Source organism: Stegostoma tigrinum, chromosome 27 (genome assembly GCF_030684315.1).
Source record: "Stegostoma tigrinum isolate sSteTig4 chromosome 27, sSteTig4.hap1, whole genome shotgun sequence".
Lineage (NCBI taxonomy): Eukaryota > Metazoa > Chordata > Chondrichthyes > Orectolobiformes > Stegostomatidae > Stegostoma > Stegostoma tigrinum.
Window position 1 is genome coordinate 33341109 of NC_081380.1, and position 16491 is coordinate 33357599.

The following is a 16491-nucleotide window of genomic DNA, read 5'->3' on the forward strand; positions in this document are numbered from 1 at the left end:
TTCTACTTGAAGTACTGTTGCCCGTTACATCTGGTACTTGCTACTTGTGGCTAATTGGGAAGCCAGATTGCATCTCACATTGGGAAATGGAACATGAGTAATTGTCACTGTCAGTGGAAATATAATTTCAATACTCATATTCCCACTGCATATGTGTGTTCTTTAACCTTTATATGCATTCGATGGCAAACTGTCAAAATTAGGTTCTGTGGGTGGTTTGGCAATTGTGAATGTTTTATCTCCTTGATTATGAAGTGGTAGTTAATGGAAGCTGTGTAAATGTAACAAGTGAAGCCAATTTACCCCCATACTGTGTACAGAATGAGGTTTCTATTAAAATTAATGCAGGCGGATAAAATAGTGTTACCTTGGCTGAGGCTATGGTTAGTCAGCAATTACAAATATTAAAGGTATGCTCATAAATGCAAGACATTCCTCATGCAGTCTTTGTCTAATTAGTAGCTGATTGCTACAGTACCTGGATTGGGTTGTTTATCTCTTAAGCTACAGTTTCAGATAAAACATATAGTGCATTTTCCAAAAACTACTGTATGAACAGATATACATTTTAAGCTTATGAAGCTATTGTTTACTTAAAACAGTAGCAGTTTAAGACATCAATGATTCCTTTGGTTTAAAAGACAAAGAGAGGGTGAAATTGTTCTCAGGCAGTAGACCAAACTAGGCAATAGCAGATTGGCAGCCTATGACATGCCTCTCAGTTCTCCTTTCCATCAACGTCAATGTGGATAATGAAAATAGATTCTGCAGGCACCTTGATGCAAAACAAACACAGGGATCCTTTTGGCTATCAGAACCCAAAAATATTTGCTGAACTGCTTCAATACTGTAAGGTGGCAGATATGTCAAATTCCACATGGGATAATGTAGGCTTCGGCGAGTGTATGTAGGGCTCTAAGTGGTTTGTACAGACCGCACAGGGCAAATAAACATTCTAGAGAGTTACATGAGAATCCAAGAATGTCATACAAATCCTACAGACAAAATGCAGGATATATTCAGTTCTGCAGAGGATATGCATCATCACAAAATAAATGGTGGATAATAGGTGCCCATGATTGAACCCTAAACAGTATATTTTTAAAGAAAATTTTAATGAGCTTAAAAATAATGTTAATCTGTACCTTTGGACATTTCATAGTACTTAATCATAGAGCTGGTGCTTTCTTTAATTGATACAAGTATGCCACAGCACTCTTAAAAACTAAATTCCATTTGCCAGGAAAGTATCTAAAACACACTTACATATTGCATTTTGTAAGAAATACTAATATGTATGTTTAAATTTGCAATAATTTAGATTTGTATGAACTATAATTATGTATTAACAAGGACTGGTCCTAAACACACACACAATACAAATCTAAGTACCTGACAGTTTTACTAATGAGAGTGCTTTGAAGGAGGGAGAGTGAAAATGGAGAAAATAAATGACAGTGCCCTTCAATTGCAACACAGCCTGAAGCGTTTAACTAAGTAAATTGTGTTCCTGTGGAGCCCAGCTGCACGACATTGCTAAGGCTGCATAAATGAATAGAACAGTGGTACAAAACTGTACTGTCTGTGGTATTATAACTTTAAATTGTTGCTGATCATGTCACACTGTCTCCATTGTTCGGCCTCTAATGAACCCAAGTTACTCCAGTGTCACACCACCCTACTGCAGCAGACCCCTGCTACTCAACAGAGCCTTAATTGGCAAATTCATTAAAAAGTATTGACTCCATTTAGATTTTCTTAAATATACTATGCAAATATAATCTGGCTTCTTAAGGTAAAATGACATGCTTTTCATGTTTTTATGCTACACAGCTTAATAATGCCTTGACAATGAGGGAGAAAATGGTTAGTAAATAAAGCATGCAGAAATGAAAAGGCTGAAATGTGCAATAAAGCTATAGACTATCATCTCTGGGTGGATTTTACATAAGAACATGGTTTTCAAATGAAGGCTTGTACCCCAACTGACATTCGGACTGTCGCTGACTGATTGGTGACCCATTTCCTCTACTTTTTTTGGGGAGAGGGGTGCTGGCAGATATTAGGCTCCTCACTCCGTACCAGGAAAGGTTCTTGGATTCGTTGGAGAAGATCATGACTGCTCATGTCATGATGGGAGACTTCAGTGGCTAATTAACTCAGTAAATGTCATTGGGCTGTGCTGCACTGCTGTCTCACTCCCACCAGTGCTAACTCATTCTTCATTTAAAAAAGCTTCTATCCCTCTTTGACCACAAATTTAGTTCTGTCATGCAGGCGCTGGCAGCACCCAGTGAACTCCTGGCTAAGAACAGACTGCCACCAGAGGTTGTTGGGTCTATCTCTACTTTTGAGGCATGAGCCTCTGAATGCTCAGAGGATACACTTGCAAAGCTTTTACCTGTATCTTCCACTGGGTCAGAGACTTTCACCTTAGATTGCTTTTGGAAGCATGATCCAGTAATCAGATCACTGACACATCTCTGTAGATGGTCTAAGGAGAAATACCCAAGGTTTCTGGCTGTCAGAGGACTGCTGGAGACCAGGTTCCTGTTAGGCCATTAAGGTCTTGAGAAAAATGCGGACATGGTGGGGGTCAAATAGTAGGCAGGTTTTATCTGAGGTAGTCAGGAAGCATGATCGAAGGATAGAAGTATTCACCAACATCATCACTAGCAGGCTGGCTCCAACACTTGTGCTTTGTGGCTGGACAGGCTGGCTACTGCCAATGAAGACCCATATCCGGCTCAAGCTCTGTCTGCTGGCTATGCACACAAACTATACTCTATCCTTTTAGATGGAAATAGTCAGCATCAATGGTAAGGAGGCAAGGGAGGCAATGGCCTAGTGGTATTATCACTGTGCTGTTAAACCAGAGACTCAGGTAATGTTCTGGGCACCCAGGCTCAAATCCTGCCATGGCAGATGGTGGATCTGAATTCAATAAAAATCTAGAATTAAGAGTCCAATGATGAATCCATTGTCAACTGTTAGAATAACCCTTTTGGTTCACTAATGTCCTTAGGGATGGAAAACGGCAGTCCTTACCCAGTCTGGCCTATATGTGGTTGACTCTTAACTGCACTCTGGGCATTAAGGGATGGGTGATAGTGCTAGCTTAGGCAGAAACAGCTCCATCCTGCGAATGAATCTAAAAAAATTGGTACAAGGGACCTCAGTTTCACTCCAAGTGCTCCTTCCTCCAAGAAACAGCAGCCACATAGGACCTTCAGGTGCTTCCTTGGACACTCCCCCACAACTTGGATGTGAACTGAAAACCTGCTGAGATTCATGCCATGGAGGGTGAGCCTGCACCTTTTGGTAGGTTCTGGGACCTCTCAACCCAAAGGTACCAGGACTGCTGAAGGTTTCCAGGTTGACAAGACCAACGACAGAGTGGGTTTCCTTAATCTCCGGTACAGACATTGAGACTGCATTTAGATACAGTGGGAGGTAGTGACAGAAAAAAGACTTTCTGGGAGTACATTAGTGTCATAGGTGCACAAGTGGTAAATTGTAAATAGCCTTTCACTTTTGTAAATTTACCTGACTTACGCTTTTGCAATGTCTGTACTAGTTTAATTTTCCCTGTCAGATCCAATTAAGTCATATCCATGTGACAAATGAGCAGCCTCTTCAGATACCCCAAGGATGGAAGAGGTGGTAATGGCCAACCATTGCACATCTCTTGCAAGCAACCGACTGTTTTGCTGTAGATGCAGTCAGATGTCAGGGAGTCCTTGACCATGATGCTGAGGAATGCAGCCAAAGCATTGCTCTTCAATGGGACAATATTGAGTCTAAACACAATGTGCAGGGATTGTGCTAGGGCCTGGCCTGCACACATCATTGCATATGTACATCCACCCTAGTTGCCTTTGAGAAGGTGGCAGTGAGCCAGCTCTTGAACTGCTGCAGTCCATTTTCCACAATGCCCTTAGGGAGGGAATTCCAGGATTTTGACCGAGCAACACTGAAGAAGCTGTGATATATTTCCAAATCAGGATGGTGAGCGGCTTGGAAGGGAATTTGCAGGTGGTGCTGTTCCTATGTGTCTGTTGCCTTTGTCCTTCTGGGTGGAAGTGGTCATGGGTTTGGAAGATGTTGTCTAAGGATCTTTGATGAATCTTTGAAGTGCACCTTGTAGATAGTATACACTGCTGTTACTGTCAGTGGTGGAGGGAGTGGATGTTTGTGCATATAGTGCTATTCAAGTCGGCTGTTTTGTCCTGAATGGTGTCAAGTGGGGAGTATTCCATCATGCTTTTGACTTGTTTATACCTTGCAGATGGTGGACAGGCTTTGGGGAATCAAGAGCTGAGTCACTCACCTCAGATTTCCCAATCTCTAACTGCTGTTGTAGCCACTATGTTTATGTGGAAAGTCCAGTTGAGTTTCTGGTTAATAGTAAGCCCCCCAGGATGTTGACAAAGAAGGATTCATTGATAGTAACAACATTGAATGTCAAGGGTGGGGGTTATATTGTCTCTTTTTGGAGGTGGTCATTGCCTGGCATTTCTGTGGCGCAAATATCACTTGATGTCACCAATTTTCCTAGTAGGGACACAGCCACTTCTGCACAGTCCTCACAGCCCCTCTTGACAAGCCAGCAATGCCCACATCTCACCAAGTGAATACATTTCTAAAAAAAACACACTTCACTTTGGCCCTTTGCTTTCATTCATGAGATGTGGGCATCCCTGGCTGGAAAAACATTTATTTCCCATTCTTAGTTGCCTTTGATGAGAGATTAATGTCGGGGGATTTAGTGCAGGTAACACCATTGAATGTCAGGTGGTGGCTTATTGTCTCATAATGGTGATGGTTATAGCCTGGCATTTGTGGCGCAAAAATTCCTTGCCATTTGTCTGCCCAACCTGGATATAGTCCAGATCTGGCTGCATTTGGATACTGACTGCTTCAGTGTCCGAGGAGTTGTTAATGGTGCTGAACATTATGCAGTTATCGGCAAACATGCACATTTCTGACCTTATGATGGAGGGAAAGTCATTGATGAAGCAGCTGAGGATGGTTGGCCCTAATACACTACCCAGAGGAACTCCTACAGAGATGTCCTGGAGCTGACTTGACTGACCTCCCACAATCATGACCACCTTCCTATATGTCATGTATGACTCTAACCACCAGAAAGTTTGCCCCCGATACCCACTGATTCCAATTTTGCTTGGAATTCTTGATAGCATACTCTGTTGAGTGCAGCCTTGATGTCAAGGGCTGTCACTCTCAGTTCACCTCAGGAATTCAGCTCTTTTGTCCATGTTTAAACAAAGGCTGTAATGAGGTCAGGAGCTGAGTGGCCCCAGCAGGACCCAATCTGGATATCACTGAACAGGTTATTTGCTGAGCAGGTGCTGCTTGATAGCACTGTTGATGACACCTTGCAACATTTTACTAATGATTGACAGCACACTGATGGGGCAGTAATTGGCCAGGTTGGAATTGTCCTGCAAATTATGTACAGGACATTCTTGGTCAATTTACCACACTGTTGGGTAGATACCAGTGTTGTTACTGTACTGGAACAGTTTGGCTAAGGGAGCAGCAAGTTCTGGAGCACAAGTCTTCAGTACTATTGCTGGAATGTTGTCAGGGCCTGTAGCCTTTGCAGAATCCAGCATCTTCAACCATCAAATTGACTGGATACTGGTATCTGTGATGCAGGGGACTGCTGGAGGAGGCCAAGATGGATCATCTACTCAGCACTTCTGGCTGAAGATTGATGCAAATGCTTCAGCCTTATTTTTTGCACTGATTTGCTGGGCTCTTCCATCATTGAGCTTGGGGACATTTGTGGAGCTTCCTCCTCCAGTGAATAGTTTAATTGTCCACTACCATTCATGACTGGGTGCGGCAGGACTGCAGAGCTTAGATCTGATCTGGTGTTTGTGTGGTCATTTGCTGCTTTTGCTATTTGGCGTGCAAGTGGCCCTGTTTGGTAGCTTCACCAGGTTGACACACATTTTCAGGTATGCCTGATGCTGCTCCTGGCATGCCCTCCTGCAGGGTTGATCTCCTGGCTTAATGTTAATGGTTGAGTGGAGGATATGCCAGGCCATATGGTTACAGATTGTGTTGGAGTAAAATTCTGCTACTGTTATTGGCTCACAGCACTTCATGGATGCCAAGTCTGTCCCATTTAGAATGGTGATAGTGCCACGCAACATGACAGAAGTTATTCTCAATGTGAATTTCCAATGATCAGCAATGATTTCATGGTCACCAGTAGATTCTTGATTCCAGATTTGTTTTAAAAAATTGAATTCAGATTCCACCATCTGCAGTGGCAGGATTCGAACCTAGGTCTCCAAAACATTACCTGGGCCACTGGATTAATAGTCAAGTGATAATACGACTAGGTTATCACCTTCCCTTACTCAGTACCACTAGGCCATCACAGCCCCTTAATACCACTAGGACATCACCATCCCTTACTCAGTAACACTAGACATCACTGCCCCTTACTCACTACCACTCGGCCATCCCCTTCCCTTACTCAATACCATTAGGCCATTTGGTCTGAGAGCAGGCCTGATGATGGGAAGCTGGAGGTTTACTGATATCAATTTGTGTGGGAGGTCATGGAGCTTGACATCCTTCGCAGGGATCTTATTGTGAAGAAAGTGGATGATAGTCAGGGCAAGCTACAGCCATAGTGCCTGAATCTGATTTACATGTCAGGAATTCCTTTGTCAGGGAAGGAGAGGAGAAGCAGAAGTCACATATGAATAACACAAATCGGGGAATTAATGAGAGATAAATCTATGGAAATTATAGGTGGTTGCCACTCATTGACAAGATTCTGAAGGCACACCATTTAGGGCACATGTGGAAAATCACAAAACAGTTTTTCAATGTTGAGGCTCTGATTTTCTCGATAACTCCCTATTTTCTAACTTTTTTCCCATTGCTCACACTACACCAAGGAGGAGGAAACTCTGCCCTCGATATTTTCAAGTCATGTATTTATAGACTGGGTTCCAATGCATCTGGCAAGTGGGGTCAATCACAAACATAACAGATCTTTACCAAAGTCTGGACTTTATTTATTTCAACGAACGGATAGAGTATTCAGGGAACTGGATGAGGGGTGTATATATTACAGAGTGAATTTTATATTTGTGCTCCATCCACCCTATATATCCACGTACTAAAGGGTAAAAATTTAACCCAATCTTCTAAGTGCTTCAGACATTGAAAATCTTAAGTTTAAAGTTTTTCTAGAAGACCTTATATGGCAAAGAGACATTCAAGTTTTGTCTTATCATTGGAGAATTTGATATAATCTAATGTTCTGTCAGTTCTGGTCGCCCCATTACAGGAAGGATGTGGAAGCATTAGAAAAGGTGCAGAGGAGATTTACCAGGATGTTGCCTGGTCTGGAGCGAAGGCCATATGAAGAAAGGCTGAGGGATTTGGGTCTGTTCTCATTGGAGAGAAGGAGGCCAAGAGGGGATTTAATAGAGACATACAAGATGATCAGAGGATTAGATAGGGTGGACAGTGGGAGTCTTTTTTCTAGGATGATGATGTTGGCTTGTACAAGGGGGCATAGCTGCAAATTGAGGGGTTATAGATTTAAGACAGATATCAGAGGCAGGTTCTTTACTCAGAGAGTGGTAAGGGCGTGGAATGCCCTGCCTGCCCATGTAGTTAACTCAGCCACATTAGGGGCATTTAAAAACAGTCCTTGGATAAGCAGATGGATGATGATAGGATAGTGTAGGGGGATGGGCTTAGATTAGTTTACAGGTTGGCGCAACATCAAGGGCCGAAGGGCCAGTTCTGCACTGTTTTGTTTGATGTTCTATGTTCAAAGGATTTAGTATCTTTTATGTGTGCTGATACTATTTGTACAATTCCCCCTGCCCCCCGACACTGCAAAGGCTAGGACCAGAACACAGAGAGCAGATACCAAGGTAAAAATCCACAGGGGAATGAGAAAAGCATCCACAGATCAGACAGAAGCATTCACACTTTGTATCATGGCCAGGTGAGCATTAAAAAGCTATTTGACAGGAGGTGAGCAAGGAAGGTCTAGAGTGTAACATAGAACAGTACAGCACAGGCAGACGACCTTTGGTCCATGGCCTGTGCCAACCATGATGTCATTCTAAACTAATCCCACATGTCTGCACGTGGTCCATAACTCTGTATACCCTGTCTATTCGCATGTCTGTATAAATGCCTCCTAAATGGTGCTATCCAGTGAGGAATTGGAAATAGTCACTTGACATGAGGAGCCAGATACCTAGACTGACATATAGCTGGTTCTGAAAGAATTGTGAAGCAAGTGTCAACCCTCCCCACTTTACTGAACTCAAAATCCTCTAGGGAAAGCAAAACAGTTACTACAGCACTGGCTAATTTGCTGCAGCCCAAGGGGAAAGAAAAAAACTGTATATATTTATGCAGAGTGTGCCTACACCTGTGGTTGCTTTCAGATGTTGTTTTACAAAAAAATCAGAATTTCCTGAGGCCGTTAGCTTTCATCAAGATTCTCTACCAGTTGTTCACCCCCTTTTATTTGCAGGACTAGGCAATTCAGTTATAGAATGGATCAAAGGTGAGGTCAGGCTTGTTCCTATCTGACTGCTCAGCTGGTAGCAAATTGTGAATGAGTCAATGTTTCCTTCAATCAAGCACTGCGTATTTTTGACCCCAGCCATAAACACAAATCCTCTAATTGTAGCGTCCTGCCGTTGCTCTGGCTGAGACCAGTGCATTCATTGTCGACCTGAGACCAAAACTGGGATCTACTAGGTGGGGCCAACCCAATTTGGCCCAAACAATGGTAAAAATAAAATTGGAAGTAGCACCTGATGTAACCCACGAAGTGATTACACAATGACATCATGCCATTCTATCCTTTTATGTAAACAAACCAGGTAAAAAAAGTGTTTTGCAACAACCTCTGAAAACGTATGTGCAGTAAAAGTAAAATTATTTGAATTTTCTTCACATGTTGCTACATACAGAATGCACCTGACATTTCAGATTCATTCCCAAAAACAAATGATAAATTAGATAAATGTATGCTATCATTGTAGTCTCACCCTCTGAAAGCGCACACTAGGAAATAGTGTGTTCATCCTTAAAGGTTCTAAATGTATTAATCTCCTAGGAGCAGACAATTGTGAAATTTATCCTCGTCTGTGAAAAGAACATTTGACTTCCAGACCAGCAAAATATACTTAAATATTTTAAAAATTTCTCTAACATGTTATGGTAGTTTTACGATATGTTCATTATGAGACTACTTAATCTGTGAAAAAAGCCAGCATTACATTTAAAATTTTTTCTGTGAAATGCTTTCTCCAATTTTGGTTGCTTCCAATTCTGTTGATTCACCTTTTGTACTGATATTTTCAAAATGATTCATGACTGTTGGTTGGACAAAAAAAAAGTGACAGTTTACTGCTAAAAAATAGATTATCAGGCAAATTGAATTAGGCTACTTTGAATTCAGGTGAGCAGAAGCTACTTTGAGTAATACATTGCCAAAATAAACTTGAGGAACTGCAGATGCTGCAAATTTGAAATTGCTGAAGAAACTCAGCAGGTCTGGCAGCACCTGTGGGGAGAAAACAAAGTGATATTTCGGGTCCAGAACTGAGTTCTGAAGAAGGGTCACTGGCCTGGAAATGTTGACTCTGCTTCCTCTCCACATTTGCTGCCAGGCCTGCTGAGTTTCTCTAACACTTTCTGTTTGCGTGCCAGAATAAACTGCTCAGGCTGGATGTTCCCAAGAGTACACGAAACAGGTGTCAATTCTGTATCCAAGGGTAAACAGTCACATTTTTCATTTAGACGCCCCTTAAATTGGCATGGAGGCAGGATCCAGGTCTGGTTAAAGGCATATGGCAGATGGGGTCAGCCTATCAAAGCTGGGTATTTTCAGACACCCTTAATAATGAGCTGTAATGGATGATAAGTATTGAACAGGTGCTTCAACATGGGGCAGGGGTACCCTCTCATTTATCTTTTGAAAACTTTAATCGTAAAATGCTAACTGCGGTATTGCCGGGCTGCTCTTTCACCCAGACAGGAGAGAATGGAATCCAGACCTAGATTCATAGCATCCCTACATGTAGAAAGAGGTCATTCTGTCCATCGGATCCACACTGACCGTCCCTGCCCTGCAATTTAGCATGACCAGTCCACCTACCCTGCACATTTTTGGACTGTGGGAGGAAACGAGCACCCAGAGGAAACCCACACAGGCATGGGGAGAACATGCAAACTCCACACAGACAGTTGCCCAAGGCTGGAATTGAATCTGAGTCCTTGGCACTGTGATGGTGCAGTGCTAACCGCTGAACCACCGTGCCACCCCAGTATACCAGGCACCCTTGCCCCTCCACTTCCTAGCTGGCATCATGTGCCAATTATTAGAGATAACAAAGTGTGGAGCTGGATGAACACAGCAGGCCTGGCAGCATCTTAGACAGCTCACCTGGTTCCTGTGAGTGTGGGCCAGAGGAGGACGGCTACAGAATTCTTGTCAGCCTCCTTTAATTGCAGTTAACAAGGCTCCAAAGGAGCCTCATTGAGGTCACTTGGCCCTGTCAGACCCAGCTCTACCTGCACTAAAATGGCTGGCACTGTGAAACTGGCATGGTGGCCACAATGGTGTTTGTTTGGTCTCTTTCTGCAGTTCCCAGTTTTGCATAGCTTGAAAGTCTTGTTGTGAACTTTTAGTTACAATAGAAGTATGAGAGAAAAATTTCAAAAACACGAATTGAAAGGCGTAATACTGTGTCTGCTAGGAATTGTAAATAAGCACAGAAAAAAAATTGGCAAAAAGAGCAACAGGCCAGGCAGCATCTGCTCAGTGAGTCACTCTCCTCTGACACTACAAAGCCAATCCAACTTCTACAAGGCACACATCAGAAGTGTGATAGCATATTTCCCACTTGCCTGAATGAGACCAGCTCCAAGAGGTTTGGCTCCATCCAGGGCAAAACAGCCCAGTGAACGGCACTACATCCACAAGCATCCATTCCCTCCACCACCAAAGCTCAGTAGCAGCAGTGTGCACTATCTACAAGATGCACTGTAGAAGTTCACCAAAGATCCTGAGGAAGCACCTTCCGAAACCACGACCACTTCCATCTAGAAGGACAAGGGCAGCAGATACATGGAAACACTACCACCTTCAAATTCCCCTCGAAGCCACTCAGTATCATGAACTGGAAATATCTTGCCATTCCTTCCATCTTGTTGGGTTGAAATCCTGGCATTTCCTCCCTAAAGGGATTGTGAGTCAATCTACTGTGAATGGACTGGAGTGGTTCAAGAAAGCAGCTAATGACGACCTTCTCAAGAGTAACTAGGGGCAGGCAATTAATGCTGGCCCAGCCAACAACTCCTACATGCCATGAATGATTAATTGAGAAACATTTTTTTAAAAACCAAGTCTATGTTTCAATTGAAAGGGAGGATGGGGACAGGATACTGAAATAAATAGGGAGAGAGGGGGAGGCGGACTGAAGGTGGATAGAGGAGAAGATAAGTGGAGAGGAGAGTATGGGTGGGGAGGTAGGGAGGAGATAGGTCAGTCTGGGGAGGACAGACAGGTCAAGGAGGCAGGATGAGGTTAGTAGGTAGGAAATGGAGGTGCGGCTTAAGTCCGCCTCCCCCTCTCTCCCTATTTATTTCAGAATCCTCTCCCCATCCCCCTTTTCTGATGAAGGGTCTAGGCCTGAAACGTCAGCTTTTGTGCTCCTAAGATGCTGCTTGGCCTGCTGTGTTCATCCAGCTTCACACTTTGTTATCTTGGATTCTCCAGGATCTGCAGTTCCCATTATCTATGTTTCAACTTTTGTCTTCTGATGAAAGGTCACAGACCTGGCACTGTTTTTCTTTCTCTCTCTTTAACAGATAATGTCTTGTCTGGGTTTTGTTTTTACTCAATTTTCTGTCTTTATTTCAAAAACATGAGCCACATAAGTCCAATTGTCTACAATTTAGTAATATCAATATATGAAATAGATAAGACTGTTAAGTGCATGATTGTTTCTACTGTATTTCTGGATTTCAGGACTGTACCTGGTGCAAAATGATTTCCTGCATGCAAAAACTTGTAAAAACCCATGTTGTCATTGTGAGCTTATAATAATGGAGCCTTGACTTTTCAAATAAATATATGCAAGAATTACACTACACCCAGCCAGGATTGGTACAAACGTATGGAAGTAAAGTAGCTCACAATGAGAATCTGATTGTTGCCATCTAACAAGATCAATTTTCTCCTCAGGTAATTTCAACATTCCTGTATATTGTGCTGACCCATTATTATGTTGCTGGTGCCGTCGTTGCATTGTTTGTTGAGATAAACAGCATCTTCCTTCATACCCGACTGCTTCTGAAACTGGCAAATGCGCAGACCTCCCAGCTATACCACTACAACAAGTACATCAATGTCTTCACATATATTGTTTTTCGGCTGCTTGCTCAGTTTTATCTCACTTGGTATATGCTGACGAATTTAAACATCCTCCCCAACTCGGGCTACATTAGTCTAAACTTGAACGCAATGAACGTCATGATCTTGGTTTATTTCTACCGTCTGATCCGCACAGATTTCTTCAGGAAGCCGAAGCACTACTTACAGAATGGCAACAACAACACAAAGTTTGTGGATGATTAAAAGATTCGCGTGTTTGAAAATTATGGTTTGAAATGGAGACAGATTTATTGAATTAATTTAATGCTGGGCTAAATACATGAAGCAGAATACCTTAAATTTTAACTGTTTAACTGCTGTCTGTCCAAGATTGCATTTCTAATGTAATATACATAATGGGATGGGTTTTTAGGCTGCTAAGGAAGGAAACTGATGGAGCCAGTACACATGCGTGTTATCTTTATCAGTCAAAATGGCTAGATTGGGTAGGACAAGAAATGTGACAAAAAAATTATGGTGTAATTGTAAGGGTAAAAACTGTGTACATGTTTTCTTTTAATTTATTGTAATATGGGAAATAAAAGATACAAGTGTATAATACCAGTAAGGAGCCTTGACAGAGCTCCAGCAGACACTAAGCATTATTATCCAGAGAACAGATGTGCAATATGGATGAGGAAGATTCATGTTTGACACCCAGTCTGATCACTGTTGTGACAGTGTTGTGGTAATAGAGGTAGTCACAGTGCTTCTGGGTTGAGGAGCTGATAAAGAACTGAGATTCCTGCCTGGGATCTACCAACTGGTAACCCCTTCTGAAAGTTCAGGTGGGTGACCAGATAAAGGGGGAAGATTGTTGGGCTTGGCTGTGGCAAATAATCTGTCAATACCATCGACTCTGTAGTTGTGGAGTCTTCTGTGCATTTAGTGAGATAGGAGTTATCATGAGCATGTGCCCCTGCTGCTCAGCAGTTTTCCAGAATCTGGTTATTCTGCATAACTGTGGGCAGGCCTCAGCCAGGGAAGCTGTCTGGAGCAGATGTGGGAAACAGGCACAGCTGGTCATGGAAACCTGCTACGGGGTACTGTTGGCAGCATCCTCCATGATATCTTAAGAAAATACTTAAACATCTGCAAATGTTACTTTTTTAAAAAAGCACCTTCACCTTTGCAACCAGTTGAGCTACCCAGAAAGTGAAATAATGCCTCTGCCATTCACAGCAATATCAGATATGGGGACAGAGAAACCTCTTATCACAGGCTTGCTAACACTGCACATGCTGGATGCTGGGAAATCCATGATATGTGTTCATATCTATTTAAGGGTAACATTAATTGCACAGCCCATTTTAAAGGCCTAGGTTCCTCAAAACAAAAAAGTTAGACTGGGCTGGAGATGTTCTTTAAAGAGATTGTTTTTGCCTCAGTTGGCTGAAGTACGACAAGCTCCATAACGTAATTTCAGCAGAAAATCTCATTATCCAAATTCATGCATTATTTCTGGCTACTTGGATGAGGTGCATAGGACATCTCACTTATTCACATAATACAATGCCAAAAAAACTGATCTTCTGTTATGCTACAGTAGTCATTGTCCATGAGCAGGTATCTTCAGAGCATTATGTTTGTTAAGTAATTTGTGTTTAACTGCATTTGTAGAAATAAATCTTACTTAAAACTGATGCAAAACTAATTTAGTTTTCTATGTGTAAACAAAATTTGCAATGGAGAACAGTAAGAAATGTATGTTTTTAATAATAGAACAGTTCTTATGTGAAAAGGGTGCAATCAACTGTCTACACAAAATGGAAACAGCAGTTATGTGTAGCCCTTCTCCCTGATGTCTTTTAAAGGCAATTTCTCCTGTCTTGCAAAGAGATTGAGGAGATAATTTGATATTTTTAATATGTTAGCATTACCTGTTAACGTACCAGTACCACTGCTTTGATTATGTGCACTATCATGCTGAAATGCAATTTTACTAAACTTTTTCACTATATCCATATTTGCAAGTAAAACAGGTGGAAAGAGTTTATATCTTGCATTTTTCAAATCTTCCAAATATGTTTATTCAAAGTTTCAAAGGGACTGCATTTCACCTGCCTTCTTCTACTGTTTCAAAATTTGCTCAACAGGAAATTGTATCTTGCAAGTCCAACATTCCTAAAGCAATGCGGCCAGAAGTGAATATCAGATGGCTAAAAGCAAAGACAAGTTTAAGGAGAGGAATTGACATTAACACTTTCCTGTGTGATTTGTAGCATTATTGGAATAGCTCAAACGATGGCAACCTAGAAGTTTTGTCTTGGTCAAACAGCTCTGGCTTAATTTTTAAGGCATTCCAGAGCTCTTGTGGACAATACACAATCCCAATTATTTATCTAACTTTTATTAATGTTAAATGCAAGGCTTTTTAATGTCTGTGACAAAGGCATTGCGCAACATCTGTCCATGTGTGAACCCTGCATAATTAAGGGAACGGCATCATTTTTATATGTCATTTCCTCTTAAATTTTGTAGAAGTGAATTAAGCATTACAGTCACTGTTTGCTGTTATTTTACTAATAATACTTTCTAGAAACATCCAGTTGCAGCACCGCACTCCTCTTAGTTGAAACTTGCCTTATATGGTTTCCTACAGCTTTGCCAAAAGACAGTAATGGTTATTAATGGATAAAATCATTTCTCTTTTATAGTGGTATGTGACACTGATTGACCTCTTGTGAAGTACTAATGCAACTCAATGCATATGTTAACAGTTAGATTGACAAGATGAATGATCAATGTTTATGACACCTGAAAACCTAGCGAATATAACCATGTGCATTGTTGCTTGTGATTTCTTTGTTATCAGGCAACTGGTGCAAAACCTTCTGCCAATAACGTAGCATTCAAAACAGTAAGCTTATTCTGTTCCAAAAAAAAGTTAGTGTTGGTCTAGAATATTATAAAACCAAGTATGAATGAGGTGAGTTATTCCATGAGTGACACGATCGTTAACAGAATATTGAATATCTAAGGAGAATCTGCTGTGGTATAATAAAATGTGGTTCACTAGGTCGGGTAAATGTAACTATTATATCCTTTTTAAACCAACTGGGATGATAGGCAGATATTGGGCTAGTAACAATCTGCCTGAACTAGTTTGGTGAAATGTGTGTTCTTTTCCTTAAAATTGTTGGTGCTGCTAATAATGTTTGTTGCCTTGTATAAAAGAGAGTAAAATGTAGAGTTTTCTATGTTTTTCAGAATCTTTGACAAATAAAAATTACATTCTGTGAACTTCAATGCATTCTGTTGTCATATAAATATTTAATGTTTTCCATAATAACAAATAAAATATTAGCAATGGCTAGAAAGATTGTAAGTATAGTACTGAGCATGAAATGTCAAATGTTAATGCTGTAGGTATTAAGAATACGTGAATGCCACAGTTTTATTAGTTTGTCTGAGATCTACTGTCTGAAGGATTCTCATCCGCACCAGAAATACTATTATCTCATTTTTTTTAAAAAGTGATCAGCATCTCTCTTTGTTTTAGAATCCTGATCCTTTTATCTCAGAGGTTCAGCAGTAAACTGTGACTGAATGGTGTCCCATTGCATTGCTTGAGTCACATTGAGAAAACAAGAGGATTTTGCCCGTTCAGTTTTTTTTAAAATAGGGCTAAGGGCAGATGAGTTTTCTCCAGTAAAACATGTTGTCAGACAAAGGGTAATTACGAACAGAATCTTGGAGGGATCTGAGCAAGGTGGGCTGTGTGGACATAGCATCATTGAATCCTTTCAGTGTGGAAGGAGGCCATTCAACCATCGAGTCCACACCAACCCTCTGAACAGCATCCCACCCCCTACTCTATCTCTTCCTTTCCCACCCTAGACACTATGGGCAATTTAGCATAGCAAATCCGCCTAACATGCACATCTTTGGGATAAAACCGAAGCACACAGAGGAAACCAATGCAGACACAGGGAGAACGTGCAAACTCTACAAAGACGGTTACCTGAGGCTGGAATCGAACCCGTGTCCTTGGCGCTGGGAGGCAGCAGTGCTAACCACGGAGA

The 16491-nt window shown here is 41.6% G+C and overlaps 1 protein-coding gene across 1 annotated transcript in view; it reads left to right on the forward strand.

Annotated features, from left to right (window-relative positions):
* Positions 1–15715, forward strand: part of tlcd1 (TLC domain containing 1) — a 45437-nt gene extending 29722 nt beyond the window's left edge. The window contains exon 4 of the mRNA XM_048557090.2: positions 12278–15715. Within this exon, the coding sequence (XP_048413047.1) occupies positions 12278–12670 (393 nt within the window). The 3' untranslated portion in view covers positions 12671–15715. The remainder of the gene's footprint in view (positions 1–12277) is intronic.
* Positions 15716–16491: the final 776 nt, after the last annotated feature.